At 44.3% G+C, this 24,677-nt stretch overlaps 1 protein-coding gene and 1 long non-coding RNA gene across 2 annotated transcripts in view; both read right to left on the bottom strand.

Annotated features, from left to right (window-relative positions):
• LOC138855435 (uncharacterized) overlaps nucleotides 1-18,748 on the bottom strand; it is a 20,196-nt gene extending 1,448 nt beyond the window's left edge. The window contains exon 1 of the long non-coding RNA XR_011394667.1: nucleotides 18,485-18,748. This is a non-coding gene — a long non-coding RNA (uncharacterized lncRNA). The remainder of the gene's footprint in view (nucleotides 1-18,484) is intronic.
• A 351-nt stretch (nucleotides 18,749-19,099) lies between these two features.
• On the bottom strand, nucleotides 19,100-20,056 carry LOC128691261 (zinc finger protein 300-like). The gene has a single exon (XM_053780100.2). It carries the CDS (start codon nucleotides 20,054-20,056, stop codon nucleotides 19,100-19,102), a length of 957 nt encoding a protein of 318 aa, XP_053636075.2.
• Nucleotides 20,057-24,677: the final 4,621 nt, after the last annotated feature.

The raw sequence follows: 24,677 nt of genomic DNA, 5'->3' as shown, positions 1-24,677 counted from the left end.
CCTTGGAGGCGGAGATGAGTAACTGCCATAGCATAAGGGAGACCTTCTGCCTCTTTGAGGCAACGGATTTCACGTTCATTTAAGTAGACCTGGCAACGGCGGGAGTACGAAGGGTGAGCTTCATTACAATTAAGACAAGATGGAGGTTGACTGCAAGATGTATTAGAATGGTCGTCGGCACCACAGACTGGGCATTCGGCCATAGATCTGCAATATTTCGCTGGGTGGCCAAAACGCCAGCAATTTCTACATTGTTGCGGTGTAGGTATCACATTTTGAACTTGTAACCGATGTCCCGCGACATATACAGAGGACGGGAGTTCTCGGCTGTCAAAAGTTAAACGAGCCACATTGCAAGGGTAACGTCTCCGCCCCCGGGCAGGAAGCACATAAGTGTCTACTTTGAGGATTGGGAGATCCTGGAGTTCCAGCTGTTCAAAAATGTCATTGCCACATGACTGGAAATTCTGTTGGACTATGGTATGGGGCAGAATGACAGTACCACTACAAGAATTGAGAGAAAGATGTTTTTCAATAGTGATAGGAGTAGTATCGATATTCGAAAGGAGAGAAAGATCATGAGCTTAGGTAGCATTCTGGACAGTGATGATGCGCATACCGCTCTTGAGAGCATGAAATGAAATATCTCTACCAACATGACGCAGGAGCGCTTTGCCAATACTATGGTCAGAAAGGTAGGCAGAAGAAGAAGTCGGTCTTAAAGTAAAGAATTTAGTCCATTGTGTGGTCCGAAACTGAGCGTGGAGAGGGAGTGCTTGGCGTGTCGGTCTTTTCCAAGTAGAATGGGAAGGTAACAAAGGAGCATCATCAGGAGATTGACGTTGGCGTTTAGGAGTAGGACCGGAGTTGGTCCGGCGTAAAATGGGCGGGCGATTCGAAAATTGCCGTACTGTAGAGGGAGAAGCCGGAAGCATAGTCAAAGGAGAGCGGAGTTCAGACAAATCGAAGGAGTCAGTCGAAGCTCCGGTACCTGAAGCGGGTGAGGAAACAGCACCAGCAAGAGGTACAGGGGCATCAGGAGTGTCCGAAGAGTGGTCTAAACACAAGGCAGGGTCAGAATGGGGTGCGATATCAAGAAGGGGCCTGGGGGTAGTGGGTTCATGGACTAGGGCTGCCATGGTTAGGTTACTCTTTTGCTTTTTGTTTTTAAGAAAAAAAAAGAAAATAAAAATAAAAGAAAGAATAAAAAAAGGGGGGAGCGGGGAGGAATAGTTCCCAGGAGGAATGAAAGGGCCGGAAATCTCCCTCCGCGCCCAAGAGGACCTCAGCACCGCTAGTAGCGCAGATGCAGCATGGAACCCGTGCCATACCCTACCCTTCATGCCAGTAAACCAGCAATCCGGGATAGCAACCTCACATCTGCCGAGCTACCTCGGTGGACAAAAGAGAGGGCAGCCGGATATCTGCCACAAAGCATACCTCCTTCGGCCACCACCCCCGGAATCCGAAAGGTGGCTTCCAGAGATACACCCGTCGCCCGAAAGACACCCAAAGCTACTCCGGGATACTGGAGAGGGATCGGGACATCCCCAGGCAATCCAGATTCCACGGCAAACTACGCCACTGCCAAGAACCTCAACGGAATGGGATGGACCCCGGTGTCCTTTCCCCTACCTAGGAACTAGCGCGCCTGTGGGAGAAATCCCAAAGGCCAAAAAGAGGAAGGGCAAAAGGGAGGGGTGAGGAGGAGGAGGAATGGAAAAAGGGGAGGATGGGGAGGATGGGATAGGGGAGGGGAGAATGGGGGGTAATTAGGTTCGGTCTGAGGAAGAAGACCGACAGGGCTAATTCCTCAGACCAAGAGCCTCTTCACCACGCCAAGGAGCCCCCCTTGAAGAGGTCTTCTAACCAAACGCTTAGCATTTTTTCCATCTTGGCAATTGGGCCTTCACATTTCTTTGTGATAATTTGGGCCGAAGATTTCACTGCTTCTTTGATGTGCTTTTTATCCTTAAGCATTGTCGACACAGTGGAATGGGAGAGGTGAAGATCCTGAGAAATGCTGTTGACATTTTTTTCATCCTCATACTGTTTAATTATTTTGATCTTCTGATCAAGAGTAAGAGCCTTTCTTGCCACAATCTCCAGTGCAAGATTCAGACTTCCTCTTAGGGGCCATGGTGAAATTTACTGTCCAGTTAGTACAGTTAATACAGTATGATGGTGCTGATAGGGCAGGGTAACTCAAGAGTGATCATGTGTACACACAACACCGAGCCACCTCACACTCCATTCCCAGCCAGTGTGTCATTGTTTATCAGTGAGTGAGGATGATCCCACAAGTTTGCATAATACATTTCATAATATTCCATTCGTTTTAGTGCCTTTAATTGCTAAATAAGTCACCATGGCTCCAAAGAAAGCTTCTAGTGCCAGCCCTTTGGTAAAGAATGTGAGAAACATATATAATTTAAGAAAAAGTTTGTAGAAAAATACAAAAGTGGTGGTGGTAGAGTGGTAGCAGTTGTGATAGTGGTAGAGGGTGGTAGTGATGGCAGTAGTGGTTGTCATAGTGGCAGAGGGAGGTAGTGGTTGTCATAGTGGTAGAGGGTGCCTTTTTCAGTGGTTCAGCAATTCTACTAACTCCTCCAATGTTGTTGGAGTTATATAGGGCTACAGAAAACACTGTCGCCTCAGCTGCTGCTTCACCATCATTATGGATGACTTATGCTCTCAGTAGCCCTTATATACCCAACAAATCCAACAGAACACCTCGTTTCATACATAATGCTTATTTTATTCATTCTAGATTAAATTCCATGTTTCTGTTATTAATATTGTTTATGTCATATTAGTTGAATTGTGATAGATAAATAAGCTGTAGAGTTGATATTAGTGTCATATTCTCCAACAATAAACTCGCCTCCCCTCTCTCTGCCATACACCAACAAAGTCTTCAATAAAGGTAGGTATGATGTTAAATGTTCATTTATACATTTCAGTGCTTTACATTTATTTAGCATTCTTTTCTGCATGTTAATCTATATTTAAGCTGGGGAAGTGACCCCTGAAGTGACCTAGATTATAATCAAAAAGAAGTGCTAAGTCACAAGGGCTATACAGCGCTGCAGGGTAGGGAAGGAAGCGAGGGTATTGTGCTGCAGAAGGGATGAGGGATAATCAGTAGGTTACAGAAAACAGTGGGGCAGGGGATAGTGTGGGGGTAGAGGGTAGCAAGAGATTGAAGCAGAAAGGGCTGAAGGCATCAGAGTTTGTGAAGTAAATCAGTTGTTGCCAAAAAGTCAATGAGAGAGTCCGGATGAAAGGAAGGGTCCATCAGCGAGAAGGGAAGGTAGAGAGCAGCGGAGCGAAGACGACAACGGAGGTAAATTCTGCATGCTCGTTGATAAAGTGGGCAGTCCAACAGAATGTGGCTGACTGATAATGGAGCCTGGCAATTCTCACAGAGAGGAGCAGGGCACCTCTCCATGAGATATCCATGAGTAAGACAAGTATGGCCAATGCGAAGATGGGAGAGAGTAGTCTCCCAACCTCAACACTGGTGATAAGAAGACGGCCAGTAACCTATACTCGGTTTAATAGATTGAAGTTTGTTACCGAGCATAGTAGACCAATGTTGTTGCCAAACGGGTGTGAAGGTGGGTAGATATTGCAGCAAAATAGCCCGTAAATGAAATACCTCTACATGAAACTGGTAGGTCAAGTACTGCTGACCGCGCAGCAGTGTCTGCCTGTACATTGCTCTGTACGTCAACATGACCTGGGACTCAACAAAAAAAATATCTTTATGCTTGGTAAAGATGCAGCATAGCCAAAGTTGGATACGGAGGACTAAGGGGTGAGGTGTATCAAATTTCTGTATAGCCTGTAAAGCGCTAAGGGAGTCTGAGACAATCACAAATGATAACACAGGCATAGATGCAATACGGATAAGTGCTGCAAGAATGGTATACAATTCAGCAGTAAAAATACTAGCCAAAGATAGTAAATGCCCTCGTACGGAGCTGTCCGGAAACACTGCTGCGAATCCTATGCCATCAGAAGACTTAGAGCCATCTGTGTACACAGCAATGACATGAATATGAGAGTGGAAGTGGTCAAGAAAAAGAGTGTGGGAAGCGACTGTAAACAGTTGGGCCTTCGAGCAAGAGAGAAAGAAAGAACAGACTCGCACAGCTGGAACTTCCCAGAGGGGTAGGGAAAAGTGAGATGCTACTTGAACATAGAAAGGTGGTAATTGAAGAGAAGACAAGAGCGAATGAAGGCAAAGAGAGAAGAGATGGAGAAAACAGGGGCTGTGAACAAATAAAGAATGCCTACTAATATCAGTGACCATTCTATAAATGGAAGGATTGCTGAGATCATGAGAGCGTACATCGTAGCGAAGGCAATGGGCATCATGGCGATTGGATAAGGATGGAACGTTCATTTCTGCATAGAGGCTCTACAGGGGAAGAGCAAAAAGCACCAAGGCATAAACGTAATCCTTGGTGATGAATGGGGTTAAGGCTAGAGAGAGTAGCAGGAGAGGCCGCTGAATAGATCTGGTCACCATAATCAAGTTTCAATAAAATGAGGGTGGAATGTAGGCGAAGCAGAGTTCGATAATCAGCTCCCCATGAAAGATGAGCAAGGGTTTTAAGAAGGTTCAGCCAGCTGTGACAAGTAGCCTTCAGAGAGGTAATGTGAGGTTTCCAGGATAACCTATGGTCAAAGAGGAGGCCAAGAAATCTGACTGTATCACGTTCAGGGATACGGGAGCCATAGAGGTACAAAGGATGATCGGAGATGACAGAGCATCTAATGAAAGTAATTTGGTGAGTTTTGGTGCTGGAAAATATAAACCCATGTGTGGTGGCCCAATTGGAAACACGGTCGACCGCATGTTGGAGAGAAACTGTAATAAGGTGACAGTCAGCACCTGCAGAGGCAATAGCAAAGTCATAAACATAGAGTGATGACCAAATATTTGATGGAAGACTAGAGGCCAAATCATTTATAGCAAGGAGAAAAAGTGTTGTGCTCAGAACACATCCCTGGGGGACACCTTCAGCTTGGATAAAGACTGGGGAGAGCACATTATTAACCCGAACATGGAAATGCCTGTCAGTTAAAAAGTTCTTAAGGAAGGATGGTAGATTGCCTCGGAGGCCTAAGGAGTGGGCCTGGGCCAAAATATTATACCTCCAAGTTGTGTCATATGCCTTCTCAAGGTCAAAAAATATGGCAATAACTGAGAGGTTATTTGCAAAGGCATTATGAACACATGTATCCAAGCCTAGTGAGGGGTCTATGGTAGAATGTCCCTTGCGAAAGCCATATTGATGAGTGGAGAGACTGTTGCGTGTCTCTAAATACCACACTGAATGTCTATTTACCAGGCATTCCATCACTTTGCAAGCTGCACTGGTAAGAGCAATGGGACGATAGTGGGAGGCTTCAAGTCTCGTAGTACCCGGTTTGCGGAAAGAGAGAACAATGGCAGATTTCCACAGCTGTGGAAGAACTCCTTGTGACCAAATAAGATTGAAAAGGCATAATAGGACTGCAAGGGCAGACTGATGTAAATGTTGTAGCATCGAATATGAATGTCGTCGGGCCCAGCTGCCAATGATTGGCAAGCTGAGAGTGTTGCCTCCAGTTCTTGAAATGTAAAAGGCACATTATACTGTTCTTCTCTGAGAGAAGAAAAATCAAAGGGTGCTAACTCTCTGGCAGACTTTGAGGAAAGAAACGAGGGGCATAGATGGAGCCCTTGAGAAATACGGACCAGATGATTGCCAATTTCATTGGCAGCATCTAGTGGGTTTGCAACATCAACACCAGCAGCCCGCAGAACAGGAGCTGGGTCAGGAGAATATTTACCACTCAGTTTTCGTACTTTTCTCCAGACTGCACTCATAGAGGAAGCAGAGGTGATGGTGGAGACATAATCTTGCCAGTAAGTGCGTTTAACACCACGGATGACACATGCGATCACACGCTTCTGCTTAAAATCAAGGAGTCTCTCCATGGTTCTATTGTACTGGTACCTGCCCCATGCAGCGTGTTTCAAACGTACTGCACGAGCACAGGCAGGAGACCACCAAGGCAAGCATTTCTGAGAATGCCTGCCCAAAGTTTGGGGTATAGAATGAGAAGCTGCGGTTAAAATGGAGGACGAGATGAGGTGTAAAAGCTCATCAATGGAGGACGAAGAAGGAACCTCACTAAAAACAGTTAGTTGTGAGAAAAGGTTTCAATTTGCCCGATCAAATTGCCAGTGTGGGATACGAAGAGGTGGTGAATATGAAGGGGAAGTAAGAATGATTGGGAAATGATCACTGTCATGTAAATCCGGGAGAACAGACCAGGTGAAGTCTAATACGGCGGAGGAAGAGCAGACTGAGAGATCGATGCAAGAGAGAGTGAGAGTCCGAGGATCAAAATGGGTGTGAGTACCTATATGTAAAACATGGAGGGGGTGGGTAGCAAGAAAAGCCTCTAACTGAATGCCATGGGAATCACAGTGAGACCCACCAGAGGAAACGATGGGCATTAAAATCGCCAAGTAACAGAAGTGGTGGCGGTAATGATGAAACAAGAAAGGCAATATCCAGAATAGATAATGCCCGAGAAGGAGAGAGATACAAAGAACAGAGCGTATACCACCTATGCAAGTGGATACGAGCTGTTGTGTAATGCAGCGAAGTACGAACAGATAGCTGATGGTATGGAACATCAGTTTTTTAGAAGAAGGGCACTTTCATTAAAGGTCCAATCAGGAAAAGGATCTGAAGAATACAATAAATTATAGCCTGAGATGAGATAGATAACAGCAGAGTGTAGTTTTGGTTCCTGTAAGCAAACGCCAACAGGGGAAAACTGGGAGAGTAACATCTGAAGCTCACCCCGATTACCCCTGAGCCCGCGTATATTCCACTGTAAATAGACCATGATTGGCAATGATAAAGATACCTGAAATCCATAGGTAAGGGTTCCTACAGACTAGAGGGGTTAGAAAAGTCCACATGCAGAGGCAGTGGAAAACGTTCAAGCAGCAAAGGAACGGTGCCCTGTGAAGGAGTTGCGCAGATGGAGGAGAGAAGAGAGAAGGAACGGAGGGTGGATCAGTGTCCATTGATGATTTGGTCTCTGCAATATATTCAGAGATTGCTTCAAGTGTTTCAGAATTCAGAGACGTCGTATGGGAGACAATATTGGAGATGGTAGAGGGAGGATGAGTAAAGATTGGAACTGAAATGGGCTGTACCAAGGTGGGGGGGGGGCAAAAGGGTGGAGGGAACTGGAGAAGAAGTGTGGAAGGGGACAGAAGAGGCAGAAACCTGGGAGGTGGCAGAAGAGGAAGAAACTTGGTAGGGAACAGGGGAGGAAGGTACAGTATGAGGAGGAGGGTGAACCTCTACACTTGTAACAGAGCCAGTGAGAGGGGAAGAACCAGGTACAGAGACAGGGAAGGTAAAATGAGGAGGTGGAAGAAGGGAAGGGCCTTTTTCTGACTTCTGAGAAGTAGAGGGACAATTGGGAGGAGGTGTCGTATGAGATCTCATCGATACTGAGGCTTGTGAGGGAGAACACGAAGAAGCAAGAACAGACTGAGGCATTGAAGTAGGGATGTCTGAGCCTAGGACGGCAAAAGAATTAGATACAGGAGTGACTATGGGAGAGGTAACCACAGAGGTGGCTGCAGAAGACAGAACCCCAGAAGTAGGGGGACGTTTTGAAACACGGGAATAAGAAACACGAGGTAGTCTCCCTTGGAGGCGGAGATGAGAAACTGCCATGGCATAAGGGAGACCTTCTGCCTCTTTGATGTAACGAATTTCCCGCTCATTTAAGTAGACTTGGCAACGGCGAGAGTACGAAGGGTGAGCCTCATGACAAGTAAGGCAAGAGGGAGGTCGATTGCAAGACGTATTAAAATGGTCATCGGCACCACAGACTGGGCATTCGGCAATAGATCTGTAATATTTCACTGGATGGCCAAATCTCCAGCAATTTCTACACTGTTGCGGTGTAGGGATCACCTTTCGAACTTGTAACCGATGTCCAGCTACATAAACTGAGAATGGGAGTTCATGGTTGTCAAAAGTTAATCGAGTCACATTGCTGGGGTATCGTCTCCGCCCGCGGGCAGGAAGAACATAAGTGTCTACCTTGAGGATTGGGAGATCTTGGAGTTCCAGCTGTTCAAGAATGTCATTGCCACATGTCTGGAAATTTTGTTGAACTATGGTATGGGGCAGAATGACGGTACCACTACAAGAATTGAGAGAATGATGTTTTTCAACAGTGACAGGAATAGTATCGATATGGGAAAGAAGAGAAAGATCATGAGCTTGGGTAGCATTCTGTATGGTGATGATGTGCATACCGCTCTTAAGAGCATGAAAAGAAATATCTTTACCAACATGGCGTAGGAGTGCCTTGCCAATACTATGTTCGGAAAGATAGGCAGTAGAGGAAGTTAGTCATGAAGTGAAGAATTTAGTCCACTGTGCATTCTGAAACTGAGCGTGGAAAGGTAGTGCAGGACATGTCGATCTTTTCTGAGAAGAACGAGAAGGTGGAGAAGGATCATCAGCAGTTAATTGTCATTGGTGTTTAGGCGTGGGACCAGAGTTGGTCTGACATGGAACAGGCCGGCGATTCGAAAATTGCCGCACCATAGAGGGAGAGGCCGGAAGTATAGTCAAAGGAGAGCAGAAGTCAGATAAATTGAAGGAGTCAGTCGAGACCTCAGTACCTGAAGCGGGAGAGGAATCAAAAAGTCAATGAGAGAGTCCGGATGAAAGGTGGGTCCATCAGCGAGAAGGGAAGGTAAAGAGAGAGCAGCGGAGCGAAGACGACGACAGAGGTAAATTCTGCGTGCTCGTTGATAAAGTGGGCAGTCTAACAGAATGTGGCTGACTGATAATGGAGCTTGGCAATTCTCACAGAGAGGAGCAAGACGCCTCTCCATGAGATATCCACGAGTAAGACGAGTATGGCCAATGCGAAGACGGGAGAGAGTAGTCTCCCAACCTCGACACTGGTGATAAGAAGACGGCCAGTAACCTATACTCGGTTTAATAGACTGAAGTTTGTTGCCGAGCATAGTAGACCAACGTTGTTGCCAACGGGTGTGAAGGTGGGAAGATATTGCAGCAAAATAGTCCGTAAATGGAATACCTCTATAAGAAACTGGTAGGTCATGTACTGCTGACCGCGCAGCAGTGTCTGCCTGTTCATTGCCCTGTACGTCAACATGACCAGGGACCCAACAAAAAACAATATCTTTATGCTTGGTAAAGCTGCGGCGTAGCCAAAGTTGGATACGGAGGACTAAGGGGTGAGGTGTATCAAATTTTTGTATAGCCTGTAAAGCACTAAGGGAGTCTGAGACAACCACAAATGATGACACAGGCATAGATGCAATACGGATAAGTGCTGTAAGGATGGCATATAATTCAGCAGTAAAAATACTAGCCGAAGATAGTAAATGTCCTTGTACGATGCTGTCCGGAAACACTGCTGCGAATCCTACGCCGTCAGAAGACTTAGAGCCATCTGTGTACACAGCAATGGCATGAGAGTGAGAGTGAAAGTGGTCAAGAAAAAGAGAGCGGGAAGCGACCGTAGACAGTTGGGCTTTCGAGCAAGGGAGGGAGAAAGAACAGACTCGAACAGCTGGAACTTCCCAGGGGGGTAGGGAAAAGTGAGATGCTACATGTACATAGAAAGGTGGTAGTTGAAGAGAAGACAAGAGCGAATGAAGGCGAAGAGAGAAGGGACGGAGTAAGCAGGGGCGGCGAACAAATAAAGAATGTCTACTAATATCAGTGACCATTCTATAAATGGAAGGATTGCGGAGATCATGAGAGCGTACATAGTAGCGCAGGCAATGGGCATCACGGCGATCGGATAAGGATGGAACGTTCGCTTCTGCATAGAGGCTCTCGACAGGGGAAGAGCGGAAAGCACCAAGGCATAAACGTAATCCTTGGTGATGAATGGGGTTAAGGCTAGAGAGAGTAGCAGGAGATGCCGCTGAATAGATCTGGTCACCATAATCAAGTTTCGATAAAATAAGGGTGGAATGTAGGCGAAGGAGGGTTCGACGATCAGCTCCCCACGAAAGATGAGCAAGGGTTTTAAGAAGATTCAGCCGGCTGTGACAAGTTGCCTTCAGAGAGGTAATGTGAGGTTTCCAGGATAACCTACGATCAAAGAGGAGGCCCAGAAACTTGACTGTATCTCGTTCAGGGATACGGGAGCCATAGAGGTACAAAGGATGATCGGAGATGACAGAGCGTCTAGTGAAAGTGATCTGGTGGGTTTTAGTGCTGGAAAATTTAAACCCATGTGTGGTGGCCCAATTGGAAACACGGTCAACTGCATGTTGGAGAGAAACTGTAAGGAGGTGACAGTCAGCGCCTGCACAGGCAATAGCGAAGTCATCAACATAGAGTGATGACCAAATATTTGATGGAAGACTAGAGGCCAAATCATTAATAGCAAGGAGAAAAAGTGTTGTGCTCAGAACACATCCCTGGGGGACACCTTCAGCTTGGATAAAGTCCGGGGAGAGCACATTATTAACCCGAACACGGAAATGCCTGTCAGTTAAAAAGTTCTTAAGGAAGGATGGTAGATTGCCTCGAAGGCCTAAGGAGTGGGCTTGGGCTAAAATATTATACCTCCAAGTTGTGTCATATGCCTTCTCAAGGTCAAAAAATATGGCAATAACTGAGTGGTTATTCGCAAAGGCATTACGAACATACGTATCCAAGCGTAGTAAGGGGTCTATGGTAGAACGTCCCTTACGAAAGCCATATTGACGAGTGGAGAGACTGTTGTGTGTCTCTAAATACCACACTAAACGTCTATTTACTAGGCGTTCCATTACTTTGCAAACTGCACTGGTAAGAGCAATGGGATGATAGTGGGAGGTTTCATGTCCCGTAGTGCCTGGTTTGCGGAAAGGGAGAACAATGGCGGATTTCCACAGCTGTGGAAGAACTCCTTGTGACCAAATAAGATTGTAAAGGCGTAATAGGACTGCAAGGGCTGACTGATGTAAATGTTGTAGCATACGAATATGAATGTCGTCGGGCCCAGCTGCCGATGATCGACAAGCTGAGAGTGTTGCCTCCAGTTCTTGAAGTGTAAAAGGCACATTATACTGTTCTTCTCTGAGAGAAGAAAAGTCCAAGGGTGCTAGCTCTCTGGCAGACTTTGAGGAAAGAAATGAGGGGCATAGATGGAGTCCCTGAGAAATACGGACCAGATGATTGCCAATTTCATTGGCAACATCTAGTGGGTTTGCTATATCAACACCGGCAACCCGCAGAACAGGAGCCGGGTCAGGAGAATATTTACCACTCAGTTTTCGTACTTTTTTCCAGACTGCACTCATAGAGGAAGCAGAGGTGATGGTGGAGACATAAACTCGCCAGCAAGTGCGTTTAGCGTCACGGATGACACGGCGAGCGATCGCACGCTTCTGTTTAAAATCAAGGAGTCGCTCTGTGGTTCTATTGTACCGGTACCTGCCCCATGCAGCACGTTTCAAACGTACTGCACGAGCACAAGCAGGAGACCACCAAGGCACGCATTTCTGAGAATGCCTGCCCGAAGTTTGGGGTATAGAATGAGAAGCTGCGGTGAAAACGGAGGACGAGAAGAGGTGTAAAAGCTCATCGATGGAGGACGAAGAAGGAACCTCTTTAAAAACAGTTAGGTGTGAGTAAAGGTTCCAATTTGCCCGATTAAATTGCCAGCGTGGGGTGCGAAGAGGTGGCGAATATGAAGGGGAAGTAAGAATGATTGGGAAATGATCACTGTCATGTAAGTCCGGGAGAACAGACCAAGTGAAGTCTAATGCGGCGGAGGAAGAGCAAACTGAGAGATCGATGCAAGAGAGAGTATGAGTCCGAGGATCAAAATGGGTGTGAGTACCTGTATTTAAAACATGGAGGGGGTGGGTGGCAAGAAAAGCCTCTAACTGAATTCCACGGGAATCACAGTGAGACCCCCCCCAGAGGAAATGGTGGGCATTAAAATCACCAAGTAATAGAATCGGTGGTGGTAATGACGAAACAAGGAAGGCAAAATCCGGAATAGATAATGCCCGGGAAGGAGAGAGATATAAAGAACAGAGCGTATACCACCTATGTAAGTGGATACGGGCTGCTGTGTAATGCAGCGAAGTATGAATAAATAGCTGATGGTACGGAATATCAGTGCGGAGAAGAAGGGCACGTTCATTAAAGGTCCCATCAGGAAAAGGATCTGAAGAATACAATAAATTATAGCCTGAGATGTGAGAAATAACAGCAGAGTGTAATTTTGGTTCTTGTAAGCAAACACCAACAGGGGCAAACTGGGAGAGTAACATCTGAAGCTCACCCCGATTACCCCTGAGGCCGCGTATATTCCACTGTAAATAGGCCATGATTGGCAATGATAAAGATACTTGGAATCCGCAGGTAAGGGTTCCTACGGACTAGAAGGGTTAGAAAAGTCCACATGCGGAGGCAGTGGAAAATGTTCAAGCAGCGAAGGAACGGTGCGCTGTGAAGAAAGGAGTTGCGCAGATGGAGCAGAGGAGAGAGAAAGAGCGGAAGGTGGATCAGTGTCCATTGATGGTTTGGTCTCTGCAATATATTCAGAGATTGCTTCAAGTGTTTCGGAATTCAGAGATGTCGTATGGGAGACAATATTGGGAATGGTAGGGGGAGGATGAGTAAAGATTGGAACTGTATTGGACTGTACCAAGGTAGGGGGGGGCGAAAGGGTGGAGGGAACTGGAGAAGCGTGGCAGGGGACAGAAGAGGCAGGAACCTGGGAGGTGGCAGAAGAGGAAGAAACTTGGGAGGGAACAGGGGAGGAAGGTACATTACGAGGAGGAGGGTGAACCTCTGCACTTGTAACTGAGCCAGTGAGAGGGGAAGAACTAGGGACAGAGACAGGGAGGGTAAAATGAGGAGGTGGAAGATGGGTAGGAGGTGTTACCGGACCTTTTTTTGACTTTTGAGAAGTAGAGGGACGATTGGGAAGAGGTGTCGTATGAGGTCTCGTCGATACTGAGGCTTGTGAGAGAGAACTCGAAGAAGCGAGATTAGACTGAGGCGTTGAAGTAGGGACGTCTGAGCCGAGGACAGCAAAAGGATTAGATACAGGAGTGATTATGGGAGAGGTAACCACAGAGGTGGGTGTAGAAGATGGGATACGAGAAGTGGGGGGACGTTTTGAAACACGGGAATAAGAAACACGTGGGAGTCTCCCTTGGAGGCGGAGATGAGAAACTGCCATGGCATAAGGGAGACCTTCTGTCTCTTTGAGGTAACGGATTTCCCGCTCGTTTAAATAGACCTGACAACGGCGAGAGTACGAAGGGTGAGCCTCATGACAGTTAAGGCAAGAGGGAGATCGATTGCAAGACGTATTAGAATGGTCATCGGCACCACAGACTGGGCATTCGGCGATAGATCTGCAATATTTCGCTGGATGGCCAAATCGCCAGCAATTTCTACACTGTTGTGGTGTAGGGATCACCTTTCGAACTTGTAACCGATGTCCTGCTATATAAACTGAGGATGGGAGTTCTCGGCTGTCAAAAGTTAAACGAGCCACATTGCTAGGGTATCGTCTCCGCCCACGGGCAGGAAGAACGTAAGTATCTACCTTAAGGATTGGGAGATCTTGGAGTTCCAGCTGTTCTAGAATGTCAGTGCCACATGTCTGGAAATTTTGTTGAACTATGGTATGAGGCAGAATGACGGTACCACTACAAGAATTGAGGGAATGATGTTTTTCAAGAGTGACAGGAACAGTATCGATATGGGAAAGACGAGAGAGCTCATGAGCCTGGGTAGCATTCTGTACGGTAATGATGCGCGTACCGCTCTTAAGAGCATGAAAAGAAATATCTTTACCAACATGGCGTAGGAGTGCCTTGCCAATACTATGGTCAGAAAGATAGGCAGTAGAGGAAGTTGGTCGTAAAGTGAAGAATTTAGTCCACTGTTCAGTCTGAAACTGAGCGTGGAAAGGTAGTGAAGGACGTGTCGATCGTTTCTGAGAAGAACGAGAAGGTGGAGAAGTATCATCAGCAGGTAATTGTCGTTGGCGTTTAGGCGTGGGACCAGAGTTGGTCCGACGTGGAACGGGTCGGCGATTTGAAAATTGCCGCACCGTAGAGGGAGAGGCCGGAAGCATAGTCAGAGGAGAGCGAAGGTCCGATAAATCGAAGGAGTCAGTCGAGGCCTCAGTACCTGAAAAGCGGGAGAGGAAACAGTACTGGCAAGAGGCACAGAGGTATGAAGAGTGTCTGAAGAGTGGTCCAAAGATGAGATGGGGTCAGAACAGGGTGAGGTATCAAGAAGGGGCCCGGGGGTAGCAGGTTCATGGACAAGGGCTGCGATGGTTAGGTTAATTCTTTCTTTTTGTTTTTAAGATGAAAAAAGAAAGAATAAAAAATAAAAATAAAAAAAAAGAATAAAAAAGGGGGGACCGGGAAGGGATAGTTCCTAGGAGGAGTGAAAGGGCTAGACATCTCCCTCCACACCCAAGAGGACCTCAGCACCGCAAGTAGGGCAGATGCAGCATGGAACCCGTGCCATACCCTACCCATCATGCCAGTAAACTGACAATCCGGGATAGCAACCTCGCATCTGCCAAGCTACCTCGGTGGACAAAAGAGAGGGCGGCTGGATATCCACTACAAAGCATACCTCCTTCAGCCACCACCCCCGGAATCAGAAAGATGGCTTCCAGAGATACACCCATCGCCAGACAGACACCCAAAGCCACCCTCCAGAATACCGGAGAGGGATCAGGACATTCTCAGGCAATCCAGATTCCATGGCAAACTACGCCACTGCCAAGAACCTCAACAGAATGGGATGGACCCCGGTACCCTTTCCCTACGTAGGAACTAGCGTGCCTGTGGGAAAAAATCCCAAACACCAAAAAGGAAGGGCAAAAGGGAGGGGTGGGGAGGAGGAGGAGGAAAGAAAAAAGAGGAGGATGGGGAGGAAGGGAGGGAAGGGGGATATGTGGGTAATTAGGTTCAGTCTGAGGAAGGAGACCGACAGGTCTAATTCCTCAGACCAAGAGCCTTTTCACCACACCAAGGTGCCCCCCTTGAAGAGGAAAGTGACCTAGAGTCCTTATGGAGGGGATTCCACTTCCAAACAATAACCTGTCTTCCCTCTCTCCTCCTCCCTGTCTTCTGTTCATCAACAACAGCTTTCAATAAAGGATTAGATTAGATTTTGCTACCAAAGTGGCTAGTTTATTGTGCACCCGATATCCATCCCCATATCCATATGCAAGAGCATATGAATACACAAAAGGCCCAGGAACTAGGCCCCAATGGGTTAACAGGAATACATATGGATTTATATCTACATATCTATAGTTCACTTATCTGTTACAAGCAAATTTAGGAAATTTGCTTAGTATATCTGGTATCTTATTTTTATTAATAAGATATCTTGACATGTCACATAGGTTATTATACTGTCTGTCTCTGTATTCCTCAATAAGTGGACAATTAAGCACATAGTGTTCAAGACAGTGACCATATGCCTGATCACATAATTTACATTTAGTTTGATCATCTGTTTCCCAAACTGCCAGAAGTACTTGTAACTAAGCCTAAGCTTGGCCACTACAACATCAGTCAGTCTGTTCACATTGCATGTTGCTCCATAAACATACTTATCTATGTTCATGTTATCATAGTGGGTTATAGATCTACTCAGGCTTCTAACTGCATTCCTATAACAATCATTTTCATTATTTACTTCTCTCCTAATATTATTCCTAATGCTAGACACAGTTATACCAGTTATATTCTACATTCTCCTTCTGGGTACTCTTCTTGGCTAACATATCAACTTTATCATGAAGGAGTAATCCAATGTGTGATGGGAACCATTGCAACTGTACATTAATTCCTTTGTCCCTGATTTTTGAGTATCTATACCTGGCTTCTCCAATGAGCATGTTATTGGAGTCACTATATGAGCCAAGAGCCTTCAATGATAACATAGAATCAGTAATGATGATAGAGTCAAGCTCAGTGTCATAGGTTAGCTTTAGCGCCATTAGGATTACAAACAATTCAGTTTGCAGTGTAGACGCCAAGTTGTTGATTCTTATGCCTAACTCAACAAATTTATTATCGTTCTTAACTAGGGAGGTGGCAAGAAGAGCAGATGCAGCCCTGCAATAAAGGTAACTGTCATGTTGAATGTTCACTCTCTTTTGCATGTAAATCTATCTTTAAGGTAAAAAAAAAAACAATTTTTTTTTATACTTCTGCATGTCTGGAACAAATTAATTGGATTTACATTATTTATGCAGAAAATGGATTAGCAAATGGTCAATTCGATAACAGTCACATTCTCTGGAACGGATTACGAAAAATGAGGGTCCAATGTACCTCCCTGGGTGGTTGGTGTCTACCAACCTACAACCACAGGATGGTAGTACCTCCCTGGGTGGTTGCTGTCTACCAACCTATCACCACAGGATGGTAGTACCTCCCTGGGTGGTTACTGTCTACAACCTACTACCACAGGATGGTAGCACATCCTTGCTGTCTACCAACCTACTACCATAGGATGGTAGTACCTCCCTGGGGGGTTGCTGTCTACCAACCTACTACCATAGGATGGTAGTACCTCCCTGGGGGGTTGCTGTCTACCAACTTACTTCCATAGGATGGTAGTACCTCCCTGGGGGGTTGCTGTCTACCAACTTACTTCCATAGGATGGTAGTATCTCCCTGGGGGGTTGCTGTCTACCAACCTACTACCATAGGATGGTAGTACCTCCCTGGGGGGTTGCTGTCTACCAACTTACTTCCATAGGATGGTAGTATCTCCCTGGGTGGTTGCTGTCTACCAACCTATCACCACAGGATGGTAGTACCTCCCTGGGTGGTTACTGTCTACAACCTACTACCACAGGATGGTAGCACATCCTTGCTGTCTACCAACCTACTACCATAGGATGGTAGTACCTCCCTGGGGGGTTGCTGTCTACCAACTTACTTCCATAGGATGGTAGTATCTCCCTGGGTGGTTGCTGTCTACCAACCTACTACCACAGGATGGTAGTACCTCACTGGGTGGTTGCTGTCAACCAACCTACTACCACAGGATGGTAGTACCTTCCTGGGTGGTTGCTGCCTACCAACCTACTACCAATGGATGGTAGTACATCCCTGGGTGGTTGCTGTCAACCAACCTACTACCACAGGATGGTAGTACCTTCCTGGGTGGTTGCTGTCTACCAACCTACTACCACAGGATGGTAGTACCTCTCTGGGTGGTTGCTGTCTACCAACCTGCTCCCACACTATGGTAGTACCTCCCTGGGTGGTTGCTGTCTACCACCCTACTACCACAAGATGGTAGTACCTCCCTGGGTGGTTGCTGTCTGCCAACCTACTACTACATGATGGTAGTACCTTCCTGGGTGGTTGATGTCTACCAACCTACTACAACAGGATTGTAGTACCTCTCTGGGTGGTTGTTGTCTATCAACCTACTACCACACTATGGTAGTACCTCCCTGGGTGGTTGCTGTCTACCACCCTACTACCACAAGATGGTAGTACCTTCCTGGGTGGTTGATGTCTACCAACCTACTACCACAGGATGGTAGTACCTCTCTGGGTGGTTGCTGTCTACCAACCTGCTCCCACACTATGGTAGTACCTCCCTGGGTGGTTGCTGTCTACCACCCTACTACCACAAGATGGTAGTACCTCCCTGGGTGGTTGCTGTCTGCCAACCTACTACTACATGATGGTAGTACCTTCCTGGGTGGTTGATGTCTACCAACCTACTACAACAGGATTGTAGTACCTCTCTGGGTGGTTGTTGTCTATCAACCTACTACCACACTATGGTAGTACCTCCCTGGGTGGTTGCTGTCTACCACCCTACTACCACAAGATGGTAGTACCTTCCTGGGTGGTTGATGTCTACCAACCTACTACCACAGGATGGTAGTACCTCTCTGGGTGGTTGCTGTCTACCAACCTACTACCACACTATGGTATTACCTCCCTGGGTGGTTGCTGTCTACCACCCTACTACCACAAGATGGTAGTACCTCCCTGGATGGTTGGTGTCTACCAACTGGTTGCTGTCTGTCTACCAACCTACTACCACAGGATGGTAGTACCTCCCTGGGTGGTTGCTGTCTACCAACCTACTGGTAGTACCTCCCACCACAGGATGGTAGTACCTCCCAGGGTGGTTGCTGCCTACCAACCTACTACCAAAAGATGGTAGTACCTCCCAGGGTGGTTGCTGCCTACCAACCTACTACCACAGGATGGTAGTACCTCTCTGGGTGGTTGCTGTCTACCAACCTACTACCACACTATGGTATTACCTCCCTGGGTGGTTGCTGTCTACCACCCTACTACCACAAGATGGTAGTACCTCCCTGGATGGTTGCTGTCTACCAACTTACAACCACAGGATGGTAGTACCTCCCAGGGTGGTTGCTGTCTACCAACCTACTAGCTATATGGTTTACATGGCTGGCATTTCATTTTCATATTTCACTCTCAACACTGTTATGATATATCGCTTATAAATATTCTCATGAGTTTATAATTAAAATATTCATGAAACATTAAACACTAACATGTTTTATCTCCTGAATGTTCTCGTGTATGTCTCACAAGATGGGTTTTTTTACTAAAACATTTCAGACACTCTGAACATTGATATGGTTTATCTCCTGTATGTACTCTCATGTTTCATGTTTTTTTACTAAAACATTTCAGACACTCTGAACATTGATATGTCCTGTTGTACTCTCACATGCCACAAGACTGTCTTTTCTACTAAAACATTTCAGACACTCTGAACAGTGATATGGTTTATCTCCTGTATGTGCTCTCACATGTTTTTTTACACAAGATCTGAACATTGTTTTGTACTTACTAAAACAAGACACTCTGAACATTGATATGGTTTATCTCCTGTGTGTACTCTCAACAAGACTGTTTTTCACAAAACATTTCAGACACTCTGAACATTCCTGTATGTACTCTCATATGCTACTAAAACATTTCAGACACTCTGAACATTGATAGGGTTTATCTCCTGTATGTACTCTCACATGTTTCACAAGACTCTGTTTTTTTATCTCCTGTACTAAAACATTTCAGACACTCTGAACATTGATATGGTTTATCTCCTGTATGTACTCTCATATGTGCCACAAGACTGCCTTTTCTACTAAAACATTTCAGACACTCTGAACATTGATATGGTTTATCTCCTGTATGTACTCTCATATGTGCCACAAGACTGTTTTTATCACTAAAACATTTCAGACACTCTGAACATTGATATGGTTTATCTCCTGTATGTACTCTCATATGTGCCACAAGATTGCCTTTTTCACTAAAACATTTCAGACACTCTGAACATTGATATGGTTTATCTCCTGTATGTACTCTCATATGTGCCACAAGATTGCCTTTTTCACTAAAACATTTCAGACACTCTGAACATTGATATGGTTTATCTCCTGTATGTACTCTCATATGTGCCACAAGACTGGTTTTTTGACTAAAACATTTCAGACACTCTGAACATTGATATGGTTTATCTCCTGTATGTACTCTCATATGTGCCACAAGATTGCCTTTTTCACTAAAACATTTCAGACACTCTGAACATTGATATGGTTTATCTCCTGTATGTACTCTCATATGTGCCACAAGACTGCCTTTTTCACTAAAACATTTCAGACACTCTGAACATTGATATGGTTTATCTCCTGTATGTACTCTCATATGTCTCACAAGACTGCCTTTTTTACTAAAACATTTCAGACACTCTGAACATTGATATGGTTTATCTCCTGTATGTACTCTCATATGTGCCACAAGACTGCCTTTTTCACTAAAACATTTCAGACACTCTGAACATTGATATGGTTTATCTCCTGTATGTACTCTCATATGTGCCACAAGACTGCCTTTTTTACTAAAACATTTCAGACACTCTGAACATTGATGTGGTTTATGATCTTTATGCTTTTCCATATTTTTCGAAGGTATTTCATTCAAAATATTTTAGTCATACAACAGTGGTATCGTTAATCTTCCTTATGTATTCATGTTAATTTCAAGATATTTTATTTTTTAATTATTTTGGAGACTGAACATAAGATTTTCCTTATGAACATATTCCCATGTTAAGATTTATTTAGGCAAAACTTTTCCTACTTATAAGCATTAATAAAGTTTATATTGTGTGTTAAAACACTATCATAATTTTTATTTTGTGGTAAAAGATTAATATATGTACTAGTACACTGCAGATACATTCAACATTTTTATTTTGTCTTTTTTTTCAATAGATTTTTCTGAAAATTATTAATTACAGTATTAATAACTTGCATTATTCCATTAACTATCATGCATATTTAGATAGAATTCCCAATATCTAAAGTAAAATTGTTAAATTGTTTAATTAGTAATACTTAGCTAAAAATTCACAAGAATAACATATATTGCCTTTCTTGAAGTATTGAAGATATAGTGTCTGGCAAGACACAACCTGGAAGTCTTCCACAAAATACTTCTGCAATATCAGTTGTTGTTCAAGACACTTACACTGGTGCTTCTTGAAGTACTGAAGATATAGTGTCTGGCAAGACACAACCTGGTAGTCTTCCACAAAATACTTCTGCAATATCAGTTGTTGTTCAAGACACTTACACTGGTACTTCTTGAAGTACTGAAGATATAGTGTCTGGCAAGACACAACCTGGTAGTCTTCCACAAAATACTTCTGCAATATCAGTTGTTGTTCAAGACACTTACACTGGTGCTTCTTGAAGTACTGAAGATATAGTGTCTGGCAAGACACAACCTGGTAGTCTTCCACAAAATACTTCTGCAATATCAGTTGTTGTTCAAGACACTTACACTGGTGCTTCTTGAAGTACTGAAGATATAGTGTCTGGCAAGACACAACCTGGTAGTCTTCCACAAAATACTTCTGCAATATCAGTTGTTGTTCAAGACACTTACACTGGTACTTCTTGAAGTACTGAAGATATAGTGTCTGGCAAGACACAACCTGGTAGTCTTCCACAAAATACTTCTGCAATATCAGTTGTTGTTCAAGACACTTACACTGGTACTTCTTGAAGTACTGAAGATATAGTGTCTGGCAAGACACAACCTGGTAGTCTTCCACAAAATACTTCTGCAATATCAGTTGTTGTTCAAGACACTTACACTGGTGCTTCTTGAAGTACTGAAGATATAGTGTCTGGCAAGACACAACCTGGTAGTCTTCCACAAAATACTTCTGCAATATCAGTTGTTGTTCAAGACACTTACACTGGTGCTTCTTGAAGTACTGAAGATATAGTGTCTGGCAAGACACAACCTGGTAGTCTTCCACAAAATACTTCTGCAATATCAGTTGTTGTTCAAGACACTTACTATCAGTTGTTGTTCAAGACACTTACTCTGGTGCTTCTTGAAGTACTGAAGATATAGTGTCTGGCAAGACACAACCTGGTAGTCTTCCACAAAATACTTCTGCAATATCAGTTGTTGTTCAAGACACTTACTCTGGTGCTTCTTGAAGTACTGAAGATATAGTGTCTGGCAAGACACAACCTGGTAGTCTTCCACAAAATACTTCTGCAATATCAGTTGTTGTTCAAGACACTTACACTGGTACTTCTTGAAGTACTGAAGATATAGTGTCTGGCAAGACACAACCTGGTAGTCTTCCACAAAATACTTCTGCAATATCAGTTGTTGTTCAAGACACTTACTAGAAGTACTGAAGATATAGTGTCTGGCAAGACACACTGGTACTTCTTGAAGTACTGAAGATATAGTGTCTGGCAAGACACAACCTGGTAGTCTTCCACAAAATACTTCTGCAACAGAAATATGAGTCAGTATAGTACAATATTTCACAATTATCAATACAACATACAGAACAAGAATTTTTTTTTTTAATCACACGTTTCACTAAATAAAATTGTCACTTTTAACCCATTGACTGTCGGTCCCATGGTACAGTATTAAAGTATGAATGGTCAGTATGCAGAGTATATAAAAAAATCCTACAGCGCTAGGTGCATGAGAAAAAAACTGGGACCATGTATTGGTTTAAAACAGCAAATTTGCAGTGTATTTTTGTATGGAATTTATGGTTGTATTAGGTTGTATTTATGGTTGTATTAGGTTGGTAGACAGCAACCACCCAGGGAAGTACTACTGTCCTGCCAGATGACTGTGAAACAGAAACCTGTAACTGTTTTACATGATGGTAGGATTGCTGGTGTCTCTTTCTGTCTCATAAACATGCTAGATAACAGGGATATCTTGCTACTCCTACTTAAACTTTGGTCACACTTCACAGACATGCACATGCATGTATATATATATATATATACATACATTTAGGTTTTCTCCTTTTTCTAAATAGCTCTTGTTCTTTATTTCTTCTATTGTCCATGGGGAAGAGGAAAAGAATCTTTCATCCGTATGCCATGCGTGTTGCATGAGGTGACTAAAATGCTGGGAGCAATGGGCTAGTAACCCCTTCTCCTGTAAACATTTACTAAGAAAGAGAAGAAAAACTTTATAAAACTGGGATGTGCAAGAATGGTATACAATACCGACAAGATGAAATTAAGACACGTGTGCAACATCTGGGTATCTTTATTGTAGACGTTTCACCATCCAGTGGCTTTATCAATACAAATTCTAGGACATAGCTTGAAGACAGTAGGACTATATACAGAAGATGAGGTAATCAGTCCCTCAGCCTAGGAGTAGGTGCGAAGAGCACCATAGTCGTGGAGATTCTGAAGCAGAAGCAAGGAGCCTGGCGCTTATATAGTAACGTCAGGTGTAGCAGACGAGGGCATAGTCACTGGTAGGCGGGATTCCCCAGTGGAAGTAGGTCCTTCCCAAAGAGATGGGTTAGTTGTAGTAGTAGTCGTCGTAGTCGTGAAGGTTATGTACATGTCCTCAGAATCAAGATTCCATGATGTTGCAGTGTCTGACAAGTTGTGCAAGAATGGTATATAATACCGACAAGATGAAATTAAGACATGTGTGCAACATCTGGGTATCTTTATTGTAGACGTTTTGCCATCCAGTGGCTTTATCAATACAAATTCTAGGACATAGCTTGAAGACAGTAGGACTATATACAGAAGATGAGGTAACCCATCTCTTTGGGAAGGACCTACTTCCACTGGGGAATCCCGCTTACCAGTGACTATGCCCTCGTCTGCTACACCTGACGTTACTATATAAGCGCCAGGCTCCTTGCTTCTGCTTCAGAATCTCCACGACTATGGTGCTCTTCGCACCTACTCCTAGGTTGAGGGACTGATTACCTCATCTTCTGTATACAGTCCTACTGTCTTCAAGCTATGTCCTAGAATTTGTATTGATAAAGCCACTGGATGGCGAAACGTCTACAATAAAGATACCCAGATGTTGCACACGTGTCTTAATTTCATGATGAAGATTGAGACACTTATGCAGTATATGGGAATCTTTATTCAGGAAACGTTTCGCCACACAGTGGCTTCATCAGTCCAATACAAAGAGGAAGGCGTAAGGAGAGGAGTATGAGGTAATCAGTCCCTCAGCCTGGAGTCGATTTGTTCAGTCCATCAATCTTGTAGAATGTACAGCATAGGGCCGTAGACATGGCTTATATACTGTAGTGAGGTGAGGTGAAGCAGGCAGAGGCGGGGTCATAGTGGTACCATCCACTAGTCGAAGTAGGGTGTGGGAGGGAAGAGGAGCGATTGGTGGAATGACGATGTAAAGAGAGTAGTATGGGTTAAAAAGTTAGCATATGAGAAGTTTTTACAAAGTAAAGTGATGCAAGGAGGAAAGAGTATATGGAGAAAAAGAAAGAGGTTAAGAGAGTGGTGAAGTAATGTAAATTATTATTATTATTATTATTATAAAAAAGAAGCAATGTAAAAAAGGGAGCAAATGAGAGAGTGGGCGAGATGATATCAACAAATTTTGTTGAAAATAAGAAAACGTTTTGGAGTGAGATTAACAAGTTGAGGAAGCCTAGAGAACAAATGAATTTGTCAGTTAAAAATAGGAGAGGAAGCTGTGATTTCATGTAAAGGGCAAGGAGGAATAACATTGTAGGAGTGAGGAAGAGTCAGTTGTAAATGTGGGGGAAGTTTGTGAGGCAGTAGGTAAAATGAAAGGGGGTAAGGCAGCTGGGATTGATGGGATGAAGACAGAAATGTTAAAAGCAGGTGAGGATATAGTTTTGGAGTGGTTGATGCTATTATTTAATAAATGTATGGAAGAGGGTAAGGTACCTAGGGACTGGCAGAGAGCATGCATAGTTCCTTTGTATAAAAGCAAAGGGGACAAAAGAGAGTGCAAAAATTATAGGGGGATAAGTCTGTTGAGTATACCTGGTAAAGTGTATGGTAGAGTTATCATTGAAAGAATTAAAAGTAAGATGGAGAATAGAATAGCAGATGAACAAGGAGGCTTTAGGAAAGGTAGGGGGTGTGTGGACCAGGTGTTTACAGTGAAACATATAAGTGAACAGTATTTAGATAAGGCTAAAGAGGTTTTTGTGGCATTTATGGATTTGGAAAAGGTGTATGACAGGGTGGATAGTGGGGCAATGTGG

This window comes from Cherax quadricarinatus, chromosome 94 (genome assembly GCF_038502225.1).
Source record: "Cherax quadricarinatus isolate ZL_2023a chromosome 94, ASM3850222v1, whole genome shotgun sequence".
Classification (NCBI taxonomy): Eukaryota; Metazoa; Arthropoda; class Malacostraca; order Decapoda; family Parastacidae; genus Cherax; species Cherax quadricarinatus.
The sequence above is the reverse complement of the archived record's forward strand: the minus strand, read 5'-3'. Positions and strand labels throughout refer to the sequence as shown.